At 37.1% G+C, this 24,163-nt stretch overlaps 1 protein-coding gene across 3 annotated transcripts in view; it reads left to right on the top strand.

Annotated features, from left to right (window-relative positions):
- The window catches only part of BMP2K (BMP2 inducible kinase), a 112,024-nt gene that overhangs the window by 79,801 nt on the left and 8,060 nt on the right, over positions 1 to 24,163 (top strand). For 2 of the 3 annotated variants that reach the window (XR_010921516.1, XM_067557084.1), the window contains exons 14-15: positions 7 to 164; positions 9,106 to 9,219. Coding sequence is in view for 2 of the 3 variants with exons in the window: in XM_067557084.1 (XP_067413185.1) it covers positions 7 to 164; positions 9,106 to 9,219 (272 nt within the window). In the remaining variant the exon portion in view is untranslated. The remainder of the gene's footprint in view (positions 1 to 6; positions 165 to 9,105; positions 9,220 to 24,163) is intronic. The other variant, XM_067557085.1, reaches the window with a different exon arrangement.

Consider the following 24,163-nt stretch of genomic DNA (forward strand, 5'->3'; position numbering starts at 1 on the left):
TCACAGGTCAGCCATTCCTGATGCAGAGGCAGTTTCCAGTTACCCAAAGCAGAACATCAGCAACCCACCTGATATGTCAGGCTGGAACCCATTTGGAGAGGACAATTTCTCCAAGCTAACAGAGGAGGAGCTACTGGACAGGGAATTTGACCTTCTGAGATCAAGTAAGGGACGCTTGAAGGCTTATTTCGCTTCACAGTAAATAAGGGCTCTGTAGGTACACTCAACAGTGCCAAAGACTGTCCTATTTAAGGGCCATACAGTCTGTTGTATAGAAAATTCTTTCTGAGCATTTGAGGGCAGAATTAGGTCCGTCTTCTCACTTTTCTTTCCATTAGGAAAACGTTGTGTACAGTGGAAATTCACTGTCTAGCATTGATATTGATACCATCTTTGACTCTTAAATATTTCTCACATCTCCTTGATTGTCAAGAATTCTAAATATCAGTAGTATGGTGTTCAGATAAATGAGACAATTCAGCTGCTTGCATTATTCCATTTGCAGCTCTATTTTCTTGCACACCAGAACAGAAAAATCTGTGGGTCTGAGATGCCCTTTGAAAATGCCTGAAAGAAAAATTGGTCTATTACATTATGTTAATGTTTTGTAATGTCCTTTTGATGAGTGGCTACATGTAAGGGCTGCTTTATTGTTTGACATGGCAATAGTTGAATAAACTTTTTTCCTCTTCAAGTCCGATATCTCAATGTTTTTACTTGAAATCACTTTCTTTAGCCAACTTGTTAGTGTTCATCAGGATACTCTTTTCAAATGTAATTTTGTTGAGGAAGATTAGATCTATTTTTTAAAAAGACCTATAGCATGCTGCAAAACATGATGGTGACTTCTAAATAGAAATATAATCCTTTGACAGCTGGGATCAGATTTCTCACTACTAAAAATGCAACAAAATGGCTAGCAAAGAAACAATGGGAAAAGAATAACTATTCTTTCAAAAGAGCTAGCTTCTCTCTCATTTCTGGTGACTTAATTTTTCAGAGTGACTTTTCTTGTAAGCTTGCTGTCAGAATGTGGAAGGCCAGCAAGTAAAGTGAATATAAGAATATTAAAGAACGTACCTAAAATTGTTTTTCTACCATTTATGTCCAAGAAGTCAGCCTAAAATAAATAGGGTAAAACAGAAAACTTAATGTTGCACAAACGTGGTGTATTTTGTTCCACTTTTCTAAGAGATGTCAAAATAGCATTACAAAAATGAATTATTTCCAGTAAAACAAAACAGCTGTTCTGGTTAATGTTTGGGAAGTGAAGATTGTACTAGTTGAAAATAACCATTCTTTAAAAAACACAATTTTGAAGTTAAAACTATTGTTTTTCCAGTAATATTGTATAAAATATTAAACATAGTTCTTTCAAAAGGAGCTTTGGAAGATTTGGAAATCAAGATAATTCTGAACAGGAGAATGTTTGTTTAAAAGTGAACAGTTAAAATAGCATTGCCCATTCTCATAATTCCTAACCACTTTGCTGACCATAATTATACTAATGTCCTGAAGATGCCCTGTATCTGGTTTCACTGCGTATTCTTGAGTCACATATTTCCACTAGATGTAAGGAAAACTAAAAATACTGACCAGAAAAATATTTTAAGTGGCTTAATGACAAATGTACCAGCTGCCATCCAGCAAATGTGCTTATCAAAAGTGACTGACTATATTTAGCGTACCCAAAGCTCTGCTCACTTGGCAAAAGAGAGATAGAAAAATTGACAATTTAAATTAATTCTGAGAAGGGAAAATAAGATTGTCAGAGTAAGTTTTTTTTAAAGCTTTTCTTCATATAATGTGACGATATTCTAAAATTCCAACGAAATAGAAATTCTGATGTATTGCTGTTTTCATGCACAATTGCTTTCCTTGAAGGTTCCAGGTGGTTGATTTCTTCCTGTAAAGGCAAGTGAACTTTGCATAAGGTTGTCTCATCAGGAAATTCCAACACCATTGTCTCAGAGATCCAGAAGTTATGTAATTCCTTTGTAGACACCTGATAGAGAGTTTGACACTATGTAGTGAGGTGACTGATGGTATTCAGTGCAAGATCAAGGGGAGTACAAAAGAATAGTTGACTAAGATTACTGTGTAGTCTGTAGGCTAGAATTGCTTTATTTTAACATCACAATAAGCAAGATGGGACTGTAAAATGATGACATAAGGAAGAATTATTGTAACAATGACAAGAATTATAACAACTTTTATATGGTTGCTGATTCCTGTTTATATTGCATTCATTATATATAACGCTTGCCGTTGAATTACTGTAGTAGCCTTAATATGTTGTTTCTTGGAACACAATCCTCGTAAAAATGGGAGTGCTTGAAAGCACGCCGTTTTCTTTACTTTTTTGCTCATTCCTGTTGGGGGAAATATGTAGTAAAGGTTAGAACATAGTGGACATTAGACATGGTGTTACCTGAATGTCAACATTTGTTTGAGTTTTTCCTCAGGTATACTGAGCTTCTCCAAGAGAGAATTATACGAAGGAAATAAACTAATGATGTCTTGTACTCTACAATCTCTTGTGTGTTCTCTGCTGATTCACCTTTAACAGTTACTGGTTACTTCCATTGTCCAGTGTTTGTATTATACCCTGCTAGAATAACTGACTAAACATATGAGTACTGGCATATCTTGCTTTTTCCCCACCCTAGTCTGTAAAGTGACTTTACTGTTGTTCAAGAGGATCATGATATGATCAGTAATTCACTAGCACTTCATATGTCTGTAAAATTAAGTACCTCTATTCCAGCACTATTCCATTCATAATTCAGTATTTAGTACTTAGGTTGTATGTAGCACTGTATATTAAAAAACAAAATTTTTTCAAACATCAACTGATATCACATTACATTTCTGAACTATGTAATAACCCCATTTATAGATGGGGTTAAGTGATTTGCACTAGGTCATGCAATGCGTTTTTAGTGCCAAGACTAGAACCCAGGTTTCCTGACTCAGTCTTTTTTTAACCACAAGACAGCATTGCCTACGCCTCAGGAAAATGTTGACATAACTTGCTGTGGTTTGACAAATAATACACTAGGTGGCAGGCAGGCTTAGCATACTGCATGAGGTGCAGTAGTTTATCTTCCTCAGCTTTTGGCTTCAGTTCAGTTCAAAAGCCTTGGTGGAAAGCCCTATTGCAGATCACAAATTTCCAGAATGTTCACTCTGACCATGAGGATTTCCTTAATGAATTTCTTACTGTAATTGACTTCCTGTCACTAAAGGGATCCCTGTTATTAAGGCAATAGTAAACAACATAGATAAAATACTTCCATTAAATTTTAGCCTATGGATTTTGAGTGTTGAGACAGTTAGCAGTCTTCTAGTTTTAAATGTATGTTCTGTAATACCTCTAGTCATTTTCTAAAATGGAGAATGAATGTTTACCACAATACAGTTAAAATGTCAGAAGTGGTAAATGTACAGACTTACGGCTCCGCAGAGATAATTTGCAGAATTCTTTTTTAGTTATTTCATTGTACATTAAAGAGATTATACTTGCTAAAATGCTTTTGACATTGTGCAGATGTATTTAAATATATATTATTGCTCTTTTCATAAAATCACCAAATTCCTTTCAACAGGGGAGGACATCAGTTTTTACAAGAGAAAGCCACTGTTTAAAACAGAATGTATTAATTTTCTAGATTTATTTTTGCTTTTTCAGTCTGGAGGAATAAGGACTGAAGAATGAGAATCGAGAGAAGAAAATTTAGTTTCTGTACTACTTAGCCCAGTAATTGACACATGTTATAGGCTATTATGTAGTCTTTTGTAATAAACTTTTTTCCATTGACTTTCAGTTTCACTGGGCTGCCAAAGCATACAAAATGTTGATCCTTGTTTTTACTTTCAAAAAGCCTAATTTGTTTTGTTGCATCACAATTTACACATAAATTATAAAAAAAAAAAAAAAAAATATTTAAAAATTTGTCCACCATTGTACACTATTAATTAAACAAGCTTCCCAGGGTCTCCTTTTGGGTCTCACAGTCAAGGTTTTTAGGGTGTATGATTTTATCTGCAGCTATCGGCATCTCCATCTTAACGTGGGCAGATTCTGCTATACAATCTCATCTATAAACTGATTAAACTCTATCTGTGTGCATAATAGAGTATTCACAGAGAACTAAATTTCTTGATGCTATGATGATTAAGCTTCATATTGTATATATGCTGTGGGAAAGATCTTTCTTTCAGAGAGGCAAAGTCACTTGAAAACTAACCAGTAGATGAAGCTGAGTGAAAACTCTTGAGTGAAAATCTATTTTGCAAAATTAGCTATTCCCATTAGAAAATGGAGTTCACTGTCCTTTTGGCTTTTTTCCCTGCATGGTTTCTCTTTTTCATGGTAGGGTTTTAAAAAGTCTTTGAAGCTGCAAAGGTCAAACATGAGAAATTGTAACAGGTTTCTGAAAATTACAGAATTGCATTATGACTAAATGGTGTCTTTACTGACTGAACATTCAGTTGTAGTAGTACACTTTGGAGCCAGAGCAAAACATTCACTGGAACATGGATAATGATAGTAAATACTCATCTTGGCTCACAATGATTTTCTGTTATTTTGGCTCCTGAAGTCTTCGCTATTTCCTAATGTAAATAAATAAAATAAAATATATGCTTTCTTGAATTTGACAATTTTACCATTGCTGAATTATTGCTCTCTAAAGTCCAGTACTCTTAAACTGGAATCTGTGGGTCTGGAACTGAAAACTGCCCATTCTCCTATATAGAATTCCTTTGCAGATCCACTTGGAATCATAGTGTTTTTGTGAGACCGCAAATCACTTCAAATCAAGGTGCATATGGACCTGTGAGATGCAAGCATTCTAGCAAAATGTATAGAAGGCCCATGGACCCAACTGCCCTCAATTTATTTTATCTCCAGCTGTGTTGGGGACCCATCCAGTCTATATCTTTAAGCAAATTAATCCTGGTTTTTTTTTTTTTAAAGGTTTTTTTGTAGATTTTTTTGTTTAGTAATTTTTGCTGTTTTATTCTGTTTTTGCTCATTGGTTCAAGGTAAAAACCTGAGAGCTGGTTTTTTAAAGAGGTGTGCATATTATGACAAGATGCAAGTCTTGTTTGGATTGTGGCACTTCTGTGGAATCTATTGCATTATCCATTGGCATTAAAGAAACTGATAATTTTCCTCTAACACCTAGCCATCTATGCTGAAGGACAAATAAATCCTCATATCAGTGTGCTAACAGTCTTGATTGCCTTAATCATTGACGCTCAAGGATAGCTTTTTATCCTTCACTTCTGAACTATTACATGCAAAGTAACCTTGCATCACATGTTAAGGATCCTTTTGAACTTGCAAGAAACTATGGATTCAGCCTGCTTCTGCCCTGTCATTGATCAGGAAACTGAACAAACCTCTCGAATCATAGCAGGATTTCATCATCTTCCTCACCCTTCCTTCCCTGGGCTCCTTTATGTTACCAGTAAATTTACAAATCAGAGGGAGGCAAGTCACTGTGATCTGCTCCTCCAACATCAAAGGTTAGATCAAATGAGAAGGCTTACTCATTTATGGTTTTTGTGCACACTTCTGTTTACCAAACCATTTTGGCCTAAAACTTAACTTCACCCCTGCAGTAAACTCCTGACAGTGAATGTACTTATAGAAGCAAACAGAAAGGATATAAACTAAGATGCATTGATTAAGGGTGTTATATAGTTTCTCTCTCTCAGCTTCTCAGTTGTGTCTCAGAAGCTACACTGAGAAAACACTGATTTTTGTCTCCCTCTGATATTTAAGTGGGTAAAGGCTGGATCTGCCTTTTTGAAGACCTGATTTTTTTTTTCCTCTTTTTAATCCCCAAGAGCCAATATGTTTGGAAAGCAGGACCAGGGCTTAAAATATTCAATTTTTCCTGACTTTTTTTGGCAAAAGCCCCCTTTTTTGCTATTAGCAGCAGTATAACTGTAATGGTACCCAGACTGAAAATCATCCTCAGCAGAAACAACTCACTAGGGACAGTCTCAGTGTGAAATTTACAAAGAGTGTCAAGTTAGTGACCTTTTTCATGGACCCCCAATAGCTTCATCTTCTGAATCAGAGCTGATGTTCCCAAGGAGCTCAGAATCCCAACTCTTTATTTGGAGTCTAGCTGTCTAAAAACCTTCACCTCTTTATCTGCCTCCTTCCCATCCATACTAAAGGGGAAAATGCTTCCCTGCTGCTGCTCAGACAGTTCCCAGACTCTTCCACAGGGAGAAAAGAAACACTCTGGGATAATCTGAGTTATAAATATGTGAATGGTCAGTTCAGTTGAGGATTTTCTCTTTTCTAAGTGGGGTTGACAACAAATGTTTTGGCTTCTTGGGGTAATGTCAAATCACAAAGCACAGGACACACAAGGGTTGGACAAGGTCTCTATCAGACATGTTAATCATTTGCAATAAGATTGTTTAGGCACAAATTGTGTCTTGTCCTTCTATTAAAAGGGGCTCACCTCATTTTCATATCCTCATCTTGGGTTTACCTAGACTGGCACTGGTATTTGAACTTTCTTGCTCCGGCAAATGAATCCTTATTCTTACTAGGTTATAGGTATGTCTTGGGAGTTGAAATCTTGAACTTGGACATCACTTCAATTTGCCTGGTTCTTGGATGCTCAGAAGTTAAATAGGTTTTACTATGCTACTACAAACTGTCCTATGATTTTAAATGAATGTCATTCTCTAAGGGTCCCATCTGATCTATAGCCAAACTTCTAGAGACAGTGTGAAAATTAATTAAGTGCTATGTAGTCACACTTACCAGAATGAGCGCACAACCCTTTTGTGACTGGGGACCACATAGTACCTAGAAACAATTTTTTGGATAATTATCCCTTGCGCAAAACTTTTCTAAAAGTTGATGACTGTGCACAGACTCCAGCACAAAGAGCTGATGTCCATTTTGCCTGCAGCAGGAGACTAAAGATGATGGGACCTAAAGCCTCCCACATGCACATTTAACAAACTTCTATTATAGTATTGCCCACAATGCGGTAGGCTCTGTCCAGATATGCACTATGAAATAGTCCTTGTCCTGATGACCTCACAACCTAAAAACAAGCAACAAAGGGTGAAGGAAAATATTTATTTTCTCTATCAGCTCTCTCTAGCTGGTCCTCAAACTATCAGTTATTAATCAGTTCATTTAACTGGAGTTTTGGGAGGGATTTGAAGCAAGAAAGAGCCTTACAGATCAGATAAGAGAAGATGTTACCTGTGTAAGGGGCATTTAGGAACAAATGTGAAGATGGCTGTGGGAGAAATGGAAAAATAAGCTAATTTAAGGCCATATATGTAGACTATGTGCAAAAGAACAACTAATCAAAATCCTCAGACTGCCTAGGCATATGGGTGTGATGGTGAGAGGAAACAATCCTTTTTTTTTTAAGCCAACCCATACACCTTTCTTATACTATGCTTTCATTTGACAGTGCCTATTACTGTGGCTTCTGCAAAATGCCATTTTTTAAACTTAAATTGACCAGGGATCTATTTGAAGTCTTCCATGACTCAGACACTCAGGATTTGCCGTATCACAGCATGAACTGTCAAAAAGGTTTTTAATACAAAAATCTGATAGATGAACATGCACACTCAAATATCAGGCCCTCTAGCGGTTTGCAAGACCGGGTGCACAGATGAGCTGGTGAAACTGATGGTAAGCTGAGTGCGTGCACATGTGACTCAAGAACCTCTTCAGGTCTGGCATAGTGATGACGCCACCCTCTCCTTCCTCACCACACAGAGATCCATGTGAAGTCTTGAGGCTGTGTGCTGCTATAAATGAAAAACCTGTAACCATCATCTTCTGCAAGTCTGGTGTGGGAATTTGCCACAAGGACTTATGGCCAATTCTAGAAGAGCTGTGTCCACCTCTTTATCTTGCCTCCATTAAGCTTTTGTCAGATGTATAATGCTTTCAGTTTGTATCTTGTTCAGAACTACTCTCTCAAAATACTGGAGCTAGACAATATGTTCACTTTATCAAGTCGTTCATTCAATCTCTATCCAATTAAACACTCATTAGTCATCCATCTGGGAATTACAACTGCTTGTTAATCTACAATGGAATACCATAAAGACAATTTTATATTAACTCTGGTTACTGGTAACTTTTCTTTATCTGAATGTATAGTGTCTGTAGATCCTTACTCACCTGACCTCCTTCCCTCTTCCTTGGAATCTAAAATTGGAATTTAGCCAGGTGGAGAGGAGCTTGGGCCATTGAGGATATGGGCCTTTTATACCCACAAATGCTCAGTTATGCCTATCAGTTTGTGTACTCCTATTGGGTAACTGCTTTGAAATGGTTCCAGTACTCTTGAGCAATATTGCAGACAGAATTCCAGTTACTTGCCTTACCTTCTTTTCTTGTCATTGATAACCCTTGGAACATTAAATGAGAAGACCACATTCCCAATTTTTGTTGCGTTATTCTTGTAATGTTGAATACTGATGTATGCAATTCTGAAACACATTGCACAGACCAGAATACTAGGAAATAAAGAGCATACAAAACATAATTATACTTGTTTGGATCTGGTGAAACTCAGAAACCAGTCTGGCAATTGTTACTACAATTTCATAATTTAAAAGGAATGCTGGTGGGATTACTAATTTGTCTTTTTCATTTAGGGACATTGGTGGATTTCTTTTTTAAACTGATGCTTTTAGCCACAAAAAATAAAAATACAACACACAGGTGTCTGACTTAGGTCCTTACATATCATGGTGATTGTTGTGAAATTAGAAACTAAAAGAACAGGATGAAATTTAGTCTCTCGCACAAGCTATGTGCCCTGCTCAGAGTAAGTTTGACTATGTAGATTTTGTTTTTAATACATTTTCATCATCTGCCACAATCTACTTTGGGGTGGGAGCGGAGAAGTAAAACAAGAACAAACTGTTGCTGATAAGGCTTTCGAAAATGGGAGAGCTGTCAGGGTACAAGGAGAGAATATTATCCTTCCAAAACAAACAACCTATTAAACGTATCATTAAATTGGCATAAGAACTGCCATTTTTATTTTATTTTATTTTTTGTTCTGTTTCATTTATTTTTTACAGACAGGCTCGTGGAGAGGAGAGCATCCTCAGATAAGAATGTGGAGCCACATTCTGCTCCACAGAACCATCCTCCAGAAGATCCTTTTGGTTCTGTACCTTTCATTTCTCACCCAGGCAAGTTACATATGTAACATCACTACCTCTTATTTAAATATATCTCTCTATCTCAGAGGAAGCTTGTTCAGTTATATGACCAAACCAGTGCAAATTGGAATCATCAGCCTTGTGCTGAAGATTATATAGAAGACAATTTTTCTAATGTTATCTTGAATGTCCTGAAGTTTAAAGCTAACCTAGCACCCAACTGCATTGATACGTTACATATATGCAACTTTTGAAATGTAGATATAGTGGATTAATACAAACTGTCACTTAAAAAAAAATCTAATTTTAAGGAAATTTAGTCATTTAGGTCACACAAGAGTATTGCTACTTTCCTCTATTGTGTTCAGCCACCAACCTTTCTGTCCTTTATTTTTGTTATTGGTTCCTTTCACTTATTAGAACCTACAGGTGTAACAGCAGAGGGATAAAGAGCTTAGATTTAAGTCTGGTTACAGTCGGATACTTATGATGCTGCTGCTTTATAGAAGATGAGATTTTTCTGAATGCACTGCAAACCCTAGGATCTAAAACCCCAGTTGTGCTCTGGCTAGCTCTGACTTGCCAGTTATTAAAAATTCTGCAACAAGAACTTCATTGACAATTTTGATACGTGAGGTAGAGTAGGATAAGGGACTCTTCTGTAACACTTAAAAAAAAAGAAGCTTTTGTTACTTTGTACTACTGTGGAGCCAGCAATGAGTAAAATAAGGTATAACTTAAAGATGCTCAAAGTTGAGGGTATGCTGAGTTAAAAATGCCCTCTGATTTTTTTTCCTGACTATCCATATCCACACTAATGGTTCCTCTAATATGTTCAGTTTTCACTTTGTCTTCAATCTTGGACGTACTTTTTTTTGCAGACACATTCCCTTTTCTTCCTTCACTTTGCATATCTGTGAATCTCCTAGTGTGATCTCACTCAGGCTCTTTCTGACCATGCATAACCAGGTGTGAACCGGATAAGAGTTGGCATTCTGTTTTCTGCTGCGTGGTACTCATTAAGAGCTAGGCGGTTCGCTTCTGGTCTCATTCTGTATCAACTTTTTCTTCATCAGGCTGGCTTAAACTGGTTCTGCTTACATTACTACATTCACTTCACATTTTCTTTCACTAAATTACCACCTTTAATCACCCTGCTCTAAAGAATGGACAATATTAGAATTTCTCAGACTCTTAAGCCTATCCTAAGAATTGTGTTTTTCACAACACTAGAGACTCTGCAGGATTTACATTATGCAGTATCTGCAAGGACGCTTCTTTGCCTTATAGTCAAATACTCCTGTACTCCTTATAGGTAAGGCTGAATTAATGTGAAAAATAAGTAAAGAAATGGTTTCCTTTTGAGTGATGGCCACCCAGCTCAACATTGCTGTTTTACTTTCCTGATCTTGATACACTCAGCAAGCAAAGTTCCAGAAGGGTAGCCGTGTAGTCTGTATTCAGCAAAAACAACGAGAGTCCTGTAGCACCTTAAAGACCAACAAATTTCTGCGGGCATAAGCTTTCATGGCTGCAACCCACTTCATCAGATGCATGAAATGGAAATCACAGATAGATAGGAGGTGTGTATATATACATCCAAGGGTAAGAAACAACAATGGGGAGGGCAAGTGCTAACAAAGTCAATTCAGTTAGAACAGATGAGGCCTATTCACAAGTATTGATTAGAAGGTGAGAATATGTGAACAGTGACAATTCCTTCTTGTAATGAGATAACCATTCCAAGTCTCTCTTCAGACCCAGTCTGATTGTGTCAAGTTTGCATATGAGTTCCAGCTCTGCAGTTTCTGTTTTTGAAGTTTTTTTTGTAGAAGTATGGCAACTTTCAAGTCAACTATAGTGTCCTGAGAGTGTCACATGCAAACTTGACACAATCAGACTGGGTCTGAATAGGGACTTGGAATGGTTTTTTATATATATATATATATATATATATATATATATATATATATATATATATATATATATACTTCCTAGCTGTGATTTCCATTTCACGCATCTGACGAAGTGGGTTGCAGCCCACGAAAACTTAAGCCTGCAGAAATGTATTAGTCTTTAAGGTGCTACAGGACTCTTTGTTTCAGCAAGCAATGGTGATATATTTAGGTCTGGAAACTTTTAATAGTCCCTTCACTTCTGACACAACTTTTGATGCTATTAGCTGTGCTACTGCTTCTTAGCCTACTATGCCTATAACCTTCAGTTAATTAAATTGAATTTACTAAATGAGGGGGAAAAAAAACACTTTTCCGTTTCCATATGTAGGATAATCTTGAGTCCAGGTAAATAGAAGAGCTATGGAGATCTAGAGGGAAAATCTACATACCCTCCCTGTTGATTCTTTTGCCATTTATAAAATTTACAGTTTCTCCATTTTAAAAAAATATTTTCAATCCTGGATCAGTCGAGGCTGAAAGCTAAGAGAGGACTTACGAAAGATCTCTAGCTATTGGTTGTCAGCTGCCGTAAATTCTGGGAGGCATGGCACATGTTGGAGTCTTTCACTGAAAAAAATGCAGCAAATGTCAATGTTCTTCAAGTGATGGTTCCTGTTGTATTCCACTGTGGCTTACACACGCACACCATGTGTCTGGAGCCAAAGAATTTGTAAGTAGTATCCATTGGTCTGCGCGTGCACCCTGCCTCACTTCATGTCTCTGATAAAGGACAGGGCAGAGCAGACTAACCGCCTCTCCAGTTCCTTCTCACCACTACCTGGTCCGGGTTGGAACTCTGTGTCCATAGCTTCAGCTTTGTCCCTTAAAATAAGAATTAGCTTTGTAAATAGTTGTGTTTTCATAGATTGTTACTCTTTGGGGAACCCTCCACCCCATCCTGTGCCACTCTGTACTGTAAACACAGCTTTCAAAAGTGCCTTTATTAGGTTAATTTCTTCAAGAAGGATTATTTGTTGAGGAATTGGACATGTCAGTCCTATTTAGCAAATACAGAAGCCTGAAAAATACATCCTTTCTTTATAGGGTGATGTCCTTTTTTCCCTAAATTCTTGATAGTTGTAGCATATCTACACCACAGTCTATCAAATCTCAAAGCAGTGTATAATGTCTTGTGATGGCTAGGACAATTTGGTACAACTTATGAAAGAATTCTGAATTCTACAAACATCTTGGGCCTTTGTATTTTAACTTCTGGTAGAGTATTTTAGTAAAATAAATACACACCCATAAATAAACTTCTGCTATTAGTAATGGCATTGAGTTTGCTCCCAGTGGTAATGTTATAGTTACCTGCCTTGTACTCTACTCCTTGCAGCCATAGGACATTTCAGGCTCAATCTTTTAAGAATAACTAAACTGTATCTACACTATTCGTAGGAACTTTAGTGTCCCAAGGGCTGGAATTATTCTTTGAATCAAGTTGTATTTTCTAGCTTTTGGTCAAAAAAGCAGAGTTTTCATTTCTTTGCTATTGCAAATCATCTAATGAAACTAATTTATGTTTTCCCTGAAAATTTAATTTTGAACTTTCGTGGTAGTGTCCCTCCCAGTCCTGAGTCTGCAGTAATCCAGAATAATGGATGATGCATGATCTTAAATCTACAGGCATGATTTTAGACCCTAGCAATTCCTGTGGTAAAATTCTATTCCTGCAGCATTTACAATAAATAGAGCTATAGAGATTACTATAGATTTTGATTTGTAAATGTGAGGCACAATCCACTTAAATTTTTAGAAAGAATAAATATGAAATGTAGTTGAATCAATTGGGCAAATTTGCATAAAATACCTCATTCTCTTTATAAATATAAAATGATTGCACAGTTCTCCAGCTGCATGTTAAACATACTTATTTTGGTACTCTTAAGCTGCATAGTGGATGAAACAGTTTAACTCATCCCAGCATCTCTGGCTAAATGATAATCTACTAATATATGGTCCCCTTCACAGTAAGAATTTCAGTGAGTTCATGGAGTAATTCACTTTAGGGAAAAAAAATCTTTTCTAAAAACCTCACACTTAATATTGTTTACTTTGACCGAAAAAGGCATAGTTTATATTGCAGTAATCTTTCTTTAATAAAGTATGGCTGTCAAATTCTTACTACAGTGGGAATATATGGTTTGTGGCAAGTTGATGGTCCAGGACAGCACTGATTGCCTTGCTCTTGAAATGACTCAGGCATGCACCTGTCACTAATTTATTGTGCAGTCATCTTCAGTCCTTTCTTTTTTAGGAATGAGCAGAGATTCATTGGAGATTCTGCATAACTATACGTACTTCAATAGTAAATAATGAAGTGGGTTTTTATTCCTGTCATTAAAATAGATCAATACATCAGGATCATGCATTACGTAAGTCCACTCATGGTGCATGATACAAAAGGGTTCTCCCTAAAAACCATCAAAGGCATTGTAAAAACTTTAAAGTTATAATTCACAGATACGTTTTGAAGGGGAAAAAAATATACTTTAAGAAATAAATATTGGAGAGAAATGTTTTAATTTCCAGTTTTTGTCTTGAAAACAAGAGCAGCAAGCAGCATAAATCTATTACAATATTCAGCAGCTGCTGCTCTGCCTGTCGTCAAAGAAATGGTGCAGATTTAGTTGAAATGTCCCAGTAATCCTTAGGCTTGACATGTGGCAAATTGCTGTGAAATGATGGTGGCAGTATGTTACCAATTCAAAGGAAGCTTAAGGCCCTTATGCCCCACTCTTCCCTACCTCCCCCCCATCCCTAAAATGATGAACCAGCAGAAGGCATGTAATTACTACAGTTGTTACAAGCCATTCATCCTCTTATAATCGGATGTCTAGAAAAAGAACATCAGAACAGAAAATTTCCTTGAAGATTGGGATCTTCTTATATGATTAAAGATGTTCCACCTGCCTTGCTTTTGAGTCAAGAACAATTGTCTCCTACAAGATGCAAACCTGATTAGAAGTGTAGTAATCTGAGCAGTACATTGCAAACAGATGTTACTCCACATACTTGTTCAGCTTTTATAAATATATTTTTGAAAATTTCATTCCAGCAGTTTACTGTTTGAGAAGATTATTTAAAAAAAAAAAAAAGAAGAAGAAATCTTTTGCCATGTTGATTTTAAAGTGCATTCTGACATTAAAATGTCACTACATTAACAATGAACTCATTTTTTCCCTTTGGGCATTTATTTTGATACATTTAGCATTTTTGGTAGATGAAATATAATTTGACAACTTTTACTTTTGGGGTTGAAAATAGATTTATTGTTGATAGAGGAAAATTTCTATGTAATGTTTAAACTTAAGTGAATTATCAGCAATACAGGGGCTTTGTAGGCTTGTGAAGGTTGAATTTAGTGCTCATTAATTTAACTAACTACAACTGACCATAAAGTCACCAGGAATGTTATCGTTGACTTCGTGGGAGTATGATCATTCCCTAAAAGCACGTTTGAGCTCTGCATAATGTGTGCAGATAGGTTACCGGTGGCGTTGGTGCTTGTCAGTATAGGCTGCGTGCGTGTCCCCCTGTGTAGGTGCTCTTAGCTCTGCAGATAGCCGAGACAGCACTCACGATCGAATGAATCGACACGGCCATGGATTAGTTGAGCAACAAAGGCACCCGGGCCAGGTTTATTGCAGTTGAAACACAATGAGAAGCGACCTATAGAATAGCTACCGGTACACTTCAAATACAAGTGCTCCGTTACAATGGACTCGACACAACTTAACGGCGGGAATTTCCATTATCCCCTAGGCTGGATGACATTGTTCCCTCTGACATCCTCTTTTATACACTGTTACAGACAATTTCGTTCTGCCCCCTTTGACGTAGGTAGTTGCCACCGTCTTAACGTAGTCTAATACCACCCTTTACCAATAGTTGGACAATTTGGGCAAAACAACTCTATCACTTTATTAGACATTTCTATTCATCAGTGTCATTTCAGGGAGTCAATATTACTAATATCAAAATATTACTAAAAATACACAGCAGGTGCAGAAAGCACCAAGACATCCTGACACTAAAGAGAGAACTGACTCTGTTCTCTCTGTGGTGTCAGGATGTCTTGGTGCCTTCTGCACCTGCTGTGTATTTTTAGTAATATTTTGGAAATGTGTATGCTTGCAGTATCAGCATTTTCTCTTTGCCAGTTTCAGTTAGGTTATAAGTTCACAGGCTGGTTTCTGTTAACTTGGCTTTTTCCACTTAGGCCTTAAGCCTTAGCCTGTTCTGCTAGGTTGCAGGCCTTAAGCTCTCACTTCTTACTACATGTAGTAGAAGCTTATTCAAGCAATTAAGAATCTAGCTAAGTCAAGCATTATAATATACACTTAGTATATTCTAGACTAGAGCTTTTTTTGAGCAGAGACTGTTAATCATACTTTTTATTGTGATGTGACTTTATACTATAAACAAATAAGTAAGATAAGATTCGTGCTCTTTTTGAGAATGTAAGGATATATGACCAATAATGTCCCAACGATATAATACATTAGCCATGCATTCTTCAAGGAATGAAGAAGAGGGAGAAGGAACATCTGACATTCACGATTTCGCTCTTTTGTGGCCCTTTTGCTAGTTATAGAGGCTTTAACAATAGTAAGATTTTATTACAGCTTTTGCTCCCACTTACTAAATAAATTACCTTCTCTGTGGTGCCTAGCCCATCTTTTTAAAACTTTTTTTTGTATTTATTCAGGTTTTTTTGTTTCATTACAAAACGCAGTAATTCAGTTCTTCTCTCCATATCAGGAAATCAGCAGTGGTCTTGCATATTGTTGGGAGGTGGGTGGAGAGTGAGGAGAGAACCCTGGGAGAATTTTGGGTGAGGACAGAATCCTAGGAATTTTGGATCTTCCTGTTCAAAAGTAATGTACATTGATTGAAAGACTGCCTTAGGCAATTAATTGTTGTTGGTCCTTTAGGTCCAAAGAATACATGTTTCAAAGTGGTTAAGAATGTATTCAATATGTATGGGGATTCCTTGAGGTAGTCTCAAAATCAATAGCTGCTTAATAAGGATTTACTCTTGGATGTGTTTTGTTGTATATTTTTGGTGTATATAAAAAGTAAAGAAAACCAGGCTTTTACTATGTCTATAACTATATTATCTCAGCACAGGATTTAGAAGTGGCAGAAGTTTAATACATCCATAATAGCTCAGATTTACAACTCATATTTTGCTCAACAAATTGGTGAAAATCATATGAAGCAAAATGTGAATCTCTTCACTCGGGGGAAAAAAGAGGGTTGCTGGGTTTGTTTTTGTGTGATTCTAATAAGTATCTTACAGTTTCAATGCAGAGTATGTCAGGAAATTCACCTCAGGTTGTGAATAAAAACATTGTGCATGATGCTCACAGGTTCTTCGTTGTACTTCTTCCTCTAGGAAATGCATTTTTTTACAGTGTTACCTGCAGATAACAAGAAAAAAGAAATCCGTGTCTGACTTTTGATCTTAAATTGCTGAGTTATTAAATAAATCTTCTAATTTAACCCCCATAAACTGGTATTGGTTGAGTGCACTTACAAGTACCCTGGAGAGGGTGCAGCAAGGCAATCTGCATATGAACAAGGAAAACATGCCTCTGGCTTGTAAACCAAGTATGAGAAGTAAGCAGTTTAGAGCAGACGTGTTACTTAAATCAAAGCTAGAATTATTTTGACTCTAATAGTAACCAGAGACCCTTTTTTAATTCCTAGTAGTTTCATCCACATAAGAAGCAAGGACAATCCAATCCTAAAGCTATGAAATAATAACTGTTCTGGGGAAAATACTTTTGAAATCTGATTATTTTAAAATTAGAAATGGAGTGTGTAATATTGAGGGTGGTTTTAATAGGGATGAGAATTAACAATGTCTCTCTCACGCACACTTCTTTGTGAGCTATGTCTTGTAAGCTTCAGATTGACCTCCAAACTTGATCTCACTGTTAGTTACTGTCAATAAATGGTAACAGAATGCTGATGCAAAGCTGAGGTTAGAGAAGATCTTACAGGTTTAAAGAAACAAATCCCACCGCAGTTTCTTGTTCACTATTCTTGGGTTGTCTCCTATATTTTAGGTTTTTGTCACCAATTTTAGAATGCAGCGGTTTATGTTGGACCATGGAAGAGTGAGAACTAAGAATGAGTCAGCATGACTGCTGCTTTAAAATCTTTTTAAATGAGAAGTTGAAAGCGGAACAAGGGATGAACAAAAGGGTCTTTCAAGAGCACTTCTGTATGAATATTCTTTGAGTTGCAGTACTAGCTGGAGAGACAGAGCTTTGATTCTAATCCCCACACTTACATGGTTCTGGTTTTAGAATTTAAGTGCGCACACTTACATTATGCAGGATAGGAACTATCAAAATAGAAAATGACTTGGCAGTCATCAAAGAATGAAAATCTTGCAAATGTCTTCAAAGTATGCCTGTAACCACAGAAGTAATATATTTGAATTATTTTTCTACTGTGTGAGTTATAATTAGTCTTTGCCACTTGTTCAGAAACTGTGATGCTGTCTTTTTCACCCCTATAGCAACAGATGCTTTTGTAACGGCATTATGCTCACAAACTGAAGAAGTAGGAAGTTAAAGTTTAAAGAACATTATTTGTAAGCATGATATGCTCAGGGGAGTGCAGTTACTATGTTCCATAGTTTTAAAAAATGTACAAAAATGGGTGTCTCGAGTTGGATTTCTGAGTTTCTATTTAAGCCTTTAAGTGGCCTCATTTTTAAAAATATTGAGTAATCAGTAGCTCCCCTGGAAGTCAGTGGGAGGTCCTCAGCACTTACAAGAATCAAGCCACTTATTTAGGTACCTGCATCTGGATTTAGGACTTTACAGTTATGCTCATGTTTTTGGATAAGAGATGGTCCAGCTGGTTAAAGTTGCTATACTTACTACCAGAGACAAGCAAGGGACTTGATGTAAAACTAATGAACTCTTTTCAATATATAGGTCATTATTTTTATGTTGTCTATGTACTTCAATGATATAGCATAAGCTTTATTCTGAAAGTCTCTCATATGTATATGATCTCTGTTCAATAAATTGATAGGTGGGAACAGTGAAAGGCCTCAATCCTAATTCATCAGAAACTTAGCACACAAAAGAAAGATGCCAGGTAACACTGGTCCTAGCAATTTATTCTTCCTCTTCCATGGTCTGTCCTATCCTTACTGCATCTCTGTATCGATCTTTAGATCTATTTCTTCAGTACCATCAGTGGCATATGTATGCTAATAATGCCTAAGGACTCCATAGAACAGTCTCAGACCAGCACAACCCCTTTATCAACCTGATCCTGGAAATATGTCTGTGAGTAACACTACTCATGTGACTAGTCCCATTAGACTCAATGGGACTGCCTGTTCCTGTGCCATTACAGAGAATGGAGACACCAAAGCTGACTGGCAGCAAAACAGTTAGTCATATACTGATTGTTTGCAGAGTGCTCTATATATGTGAAAAAAACTAAATATTATTTCATGAAAGCTATTCATGTCTTAAATGTCTTAAAGCTCTATTGGCTGTATTACAGCTGAAAGAAAACATTGATAAAGGCTGTGTTGATAATAAGAGGTGCTCAGTACCTCACTGGAACAGGCCAAATAGCAAAGGCTCAGCCCAGTAAACAAAAACACCCAAGCATTTCAGGCATAATTAAAATAAGACTTCTTAGCAGTAGACTTAGCAAGCAAGTTCAAATTAAAAAAAAAATATTTCCCAACCCTTTTCTTCTCCCTTTCCTCCATCCTCAAGCCCATTTCTCTACAGGGGTCATTTTCCACTTATTGGAAAATTAAGCTTTAGGATGTTAATGTGGATCGACAAAAGTGAAGTTGACCTAGTGTTGTAGGACTCAAACTCTATAGGTCTGGTCCAACACCATTGACTATAATGGGCTCAAGCCCTAAGTCTTTTATTACATGCGTCTGTCATGGCAGTGGTCACCATTGAAAAGGAAACGCACCATAATATGGGTTAAATCTTGCTGTAGTATATGCTCCAGGAATCAAATACAGCCCTCACAGCTTCTCTTTGGCTTGCTAATGCAGTTTGCAAATTTAGTCTCCCAGCATCATCAGACTGAGAGCAGGAGTATGAGAATAAAGACTAGCATGTCATATTTAGATATTTTCAGTTTTCAGATAGAAATCAAACCATTTACATGTTAGTGTTATTCTTGTTCAGCTTTCTTCATGCAGAAATAGGTGTGTTGTAGGTATGTGGAAAAAGCAGAGTATACACTTAGATTGGGATTAATATTTTTAAAACAGGTTTGTTTTTCTGAACATAATGTTACTAATGTCTACCCTAAAGCAGATTTAGGTTATTTTCATTTTGTAAACTAATCACATTTCATGTTAACAATTACAGTGTCTCAACAAATATTGGAAATGTCAGGATTTGGAAGACATGGGGTTATCAAGTCCAACATGAAGGCTATACCTTTGGGAAATCTAAAGTATGCAGTCAAATAATCCAGATTTTAATTTAACAGTATACCAAATGTGTACTATTTAAACTAAGAACAGATAAGAAGCAATTTAACACCAGAAGCAAACAAACAGTCCAAAGCTATAATCACCTGATGTTTCTGGTCATTTTGTTCTTAAATCCATACAAAAAACATACATTACTTCTACATTCTTATGACTCTGGGCATATTTTAGAGGTGAAAAAATGTTTACCAAAAACTTCAGTTATACTTTGTTTCATAGAATACAACAAGATAGTCCAGTACATTTCTACTTCGTGCCTTAGCCATCAAAAGATAATATTGACCTTGCTAGCACTGATAAAGTTGCATACTCCTTGGGTGGCAAAGGAATAAACCATAAGCCAACAGCAGAAGCTTTATCAGTTAGAAACCAGTAAGTAGAGAATGACAAACTTTTTTTCTCAGGTTGATTAATCATTTAAGAAAAGAAAGATCCATGCAAACTTCCCCTGTACTGTGAACAATCTGCATTTGCTTATATTCCAGGGGTGCTGATTTTCTGTATAAAAAGAGCGGTCAAGAATATGGGCCCAATCCTTTAGTCCTTACTCAAACACAACTGTTATTGAAGTGTGAATAAATTTTGCTTAGCTGAGGACTTTCAGGGTCAAGTGCAATATTATAGAGGCTATTAATTGCTTTAACAGTACACAACTGTTCTACCTATAACTTATGTTGGGTGATCATTACGTAATGATTTATTGATTTATTTTTATGCATTGATGGCTGTTGCATATGGGTATATAACATGCAGAATTTTACTGACTTTGTATTGCCCACTGTGGGCAATACAAATAGGTCCAGCCCAGCACAACCCATTTCAACTGACCATAAATCAACCAGTGATTACTGATTAGTTGAGCAAATGTTTGATCAAAAAGATGTTTTGCACCATGCATTGATGGTTGATAAAAGTGATCTCTTGTAATTCACACAGAGGAAGCAACTTCCACCCTAGGGCACTCTCCTGAAATTAACCAGCCTCAACTCCCTACATGAGAATGTCATCAGACTGTGCAAAAGAGATTCAACTGAGATGGCAAGGCATAAGAAGGGGCTGCTGTTCAAGTTATACAGGACCCAAACTATGTATGGCCTTATGGATTAAACTGAACTGAGAAGCAGTTCATGGATCCTAGGTGTAATATTGCTTGGACCAATTTTTTTGGAATTGGAAAGAAGTGTTTAAATATCAGTTTCCCTCCACAAAACTATACAGATGCCTACTGCCAAAAGAGTTTTTATTCTGTTTGGTATTTTGTATATCCGCCATTCACTTTGTGAACAGTCTTTGGAACACAGAGCTAAATGTTTTTTTGTCAGATGCAGTGACAGGAAGCAGATATTCTGTCCTGTGTGTCTTCGAAGGAGGAGCCAAGGGGATATATGGTAAGGTACATATTGCTGTTTCTGACGTAACATCGTAGCCCTTGTGACTGGCAAATGCCTATTGTTGACCATACTCATCTTGACACTGTCAACCCCAGATCCAGAATTCTGCCCAGGACACCCCTGGAAAAGAAGAGCTGGATGAGATCTTACTTTTGCCTTTAGGCTGATTGTCCCCTGCTATGCTATCATTTGTATTTGTAGAAACAGTGCCTTGGGCTGGGAATTAGATATCGTCCCGCTCTGAATTAGGTGGCTGTATGTCAGCTGTAAGAAGTCTTTATACATTCAAAATAGATTTCAATTTAAAAATAAACATGCCTTTTAAAGTCTTTAATATTAAATTTGAAACGGTATTAAATGCTGTAAAACCAGAGTTAGATGTGGAAGAGATTGGAGGCGGGGGAAGTGAGGCAATTTGATCCTCTGCATTTTTAACTTTTTCCAATGAGTCATTTTTTTTAACGGCACCACCCATCGCTCTCCTGCTGATTATGAAGCACTGCAGTGTAGCAGTGCTCTGTTGGTAGGTGTTCGCAGTTGCCTTTTGGAGTGGAATACAGTAGTGGCTTACTTCCCCTTATCGCTCACTTTAGAAGACACACTCATTCGCTCCTCCTTGCCCATTAGTTTAATGATGTAACCCTTCCATTCATTCCAAACCCTTCCATTGACTCTCTCCACTGTTGCATCAAACTTAAACTTCTCTTCATCTACCTTCAAAGTTCTCTGTAATTCTGGTCCTCCCTGCTAATCTTTCCTTCTCAAGATTTGTATTGCCCCTACTCTACCCATGTTTACTCTTGTCCACTCATTTGTCAGCTTTTTGCACAATCCCCTCTGTTCCATCTTCCATGTGACCCTCTATACTAGATTTGAGCTCATCTGCAAGGATCTGACCCGGTCTACATTTAAGTCCTCCCTAAAGATACATTTGTGTGGTGCTGCTTATAATGAATCTAGTTAAATTGTATATAAGATGTCTATTGTTCCCTTTCCTTAATCTCTGTTTACTTGTCTTTCCTTAGATTTGAGGTCTAAGATGAGGCACCATACTGTTTCAGTGTTTGGAAAGCACCTAGCTCATAATAGGCATAGCTGTAAATAAGAACACCAAAAGTAAAGGCCAGTGCAAGAGCTTAGCTTTATATTTTCCCCTGTATTGCAGCAAAACCCAGTAATAAAACAGCTGCTGCTATGAGAGATTTAGTCATTTTTTGTAATTTAAGAAATGGGACTCATTAAAAACCATCTCTCTGGTGTACTCCAGTAAGAACCAGGATCCGAGAAGTCAGGAAGTATAGCATTTTCAGTAAATAAATTGATTTACTTTGGTGTGATACATATGAACATGGGATTGCTTAATGAATATAAATCTTCCCTGGGTGAAATGAAATCTCTATACAAAGGTATAAATATTCTCCAAACTGTATGTGGGAGTAAACTGTTCTAATGTCCTTTGGGATGCAAGGTGCTGTATAATACAACTGTAATATATTAAAGTATTACTAGTATAATTGAACTCTGAATTTTACAAAGGTCTCAGGGGACACGTGATATCTGTGTAAAATCTAGGGTTTGGGTGACCAGTGTTCCCTCAGTTAGTTACAGGCTGGCTGAGTCAGCAGAAAAGGGGCACTGAAGCTCCATTAGGCTGAAGCTGAACTCCAATGGCACTCCTAATTTGTGCAACAGTGGAGCTCTGAATCTAAACCCTTGCAGGAGTGGAGCTGCAATAGAGATTTGCTCCACCCCGGCATAAAATGAAGAGCTCTGCTTATGGTTAACTACACTCAGTACCGCATCAGATTATATAACAAGACAGTCTGATAACATGTTAGACTAGCTAGCTCTTATATTTCATTTAATCCATAGATCTCAAAGGACTTTACAAAATATTGACCTCCCAGTCAATATTCCCATTTTACAGATGGGGAAATGAAGGCAGAGAGGTAAAGTGACTTTCTCATGGCCATCCAGCAGGCCAGTGACAGAACCAGTAATAGACCCCAGCTCTGTGTAACAATCTGGTGATTTATCTACTAGGCAAAACTGCCTCACTGCCTCACCCAGAAAACGGGTGAGAACTTTGTAGAAAAAATCATTTAACAAAAGAGGTTGTTTGTGTTATTCAGATGAAGCCTAAAAAAAGGTGAGCTGCCTGTTCTATCCCTACACCCTCCCACCCCCCGCCCCCCCCCCCCAAAAAAAAATCTCTTGTTAACAAGCTCTACAGACACTATTTTGGCCTCCCAATTAACAAAATTATTCCAGGTAATTAGACTTGAGGCTCTGTTACCTCCAGTACAAACTTTTTCTGGAGTGGGGGGAATATTCTCTGATCTGTTTGTGCAAACCTTCTATCCTGTATGCGTGAAACAGGACCCATAATCTTATGCTATTTCATAAAATTTGATTTTAGTTTTGTATTTGTAGTTTTAGTCTTCTAGTGCATCAGTGTTTTACCAAGAAAATGAATAGACTGTAGGCAGTAAGACTCTGATTCAGTAAAGCACTTCATCATGTGCTTAACATCAAGCATGTGCTTAAGTGCTTTGCTGCCTCAGGGCTTACGTATTGTAGTAGGTGGGAGACTGGAACATAGCTTTTAAAATGTGCTTCTGGGGAGGGAGGGAAGAGATGTGACCTTTTAAAGTAAAGCACCAAAATGGTATTTCATAATAGCTATGTCTTTTTTATAAATATAAGTGGTACTGCTTGAGCATCTGTTTTCGCTGGCTTTTTAACAGGGAATTTGCATATCTTTATACATGTGTTGATCCAGAGACACTGTTGAGTTGGGACATTCACCAATAGTTCACCCTACACATGGTGCTGTATAAATAATGCTAATAGTGGTTGCAGTGGGACTGCACTGCAGCCATGTGGTTTGCTGATGTGCTGAATTCTTCCTCCTTCCCTTGACAGCCCTAGTAATTACACAATTACCTTGACAGCCCTAGTAATTACCCAAAAGTGACTCTTGATGTGTTTAAAAAACAAGAAACACCTTCTTAGCATATCTGTCCATGAGTGTATAGGTCATTTATTCTTATTTTACTGGCATGAGCAAGTTTTTACTACTTCCCAGCATTACCAAGCCAATGTACCCATGAAAAAAT

Source organism: Emydura macquarii, unplaced genomic scaffold (genome assembly GCF_026122565.2).
Source record: "Emydura macquarii macquarii isolate MOO-44397 ecotype Brisbane River unplaced genomic scaffold, CSIRO-AGI_Emac_v2 contig_1790, whole genome shotgun sequence".
Classification (NCBI taxonomy): domain Eukaryota; kingdom Metazoa; phylum Chordata; order Testudines; family Chelidae; genus Emydura; species Emydura macquarii.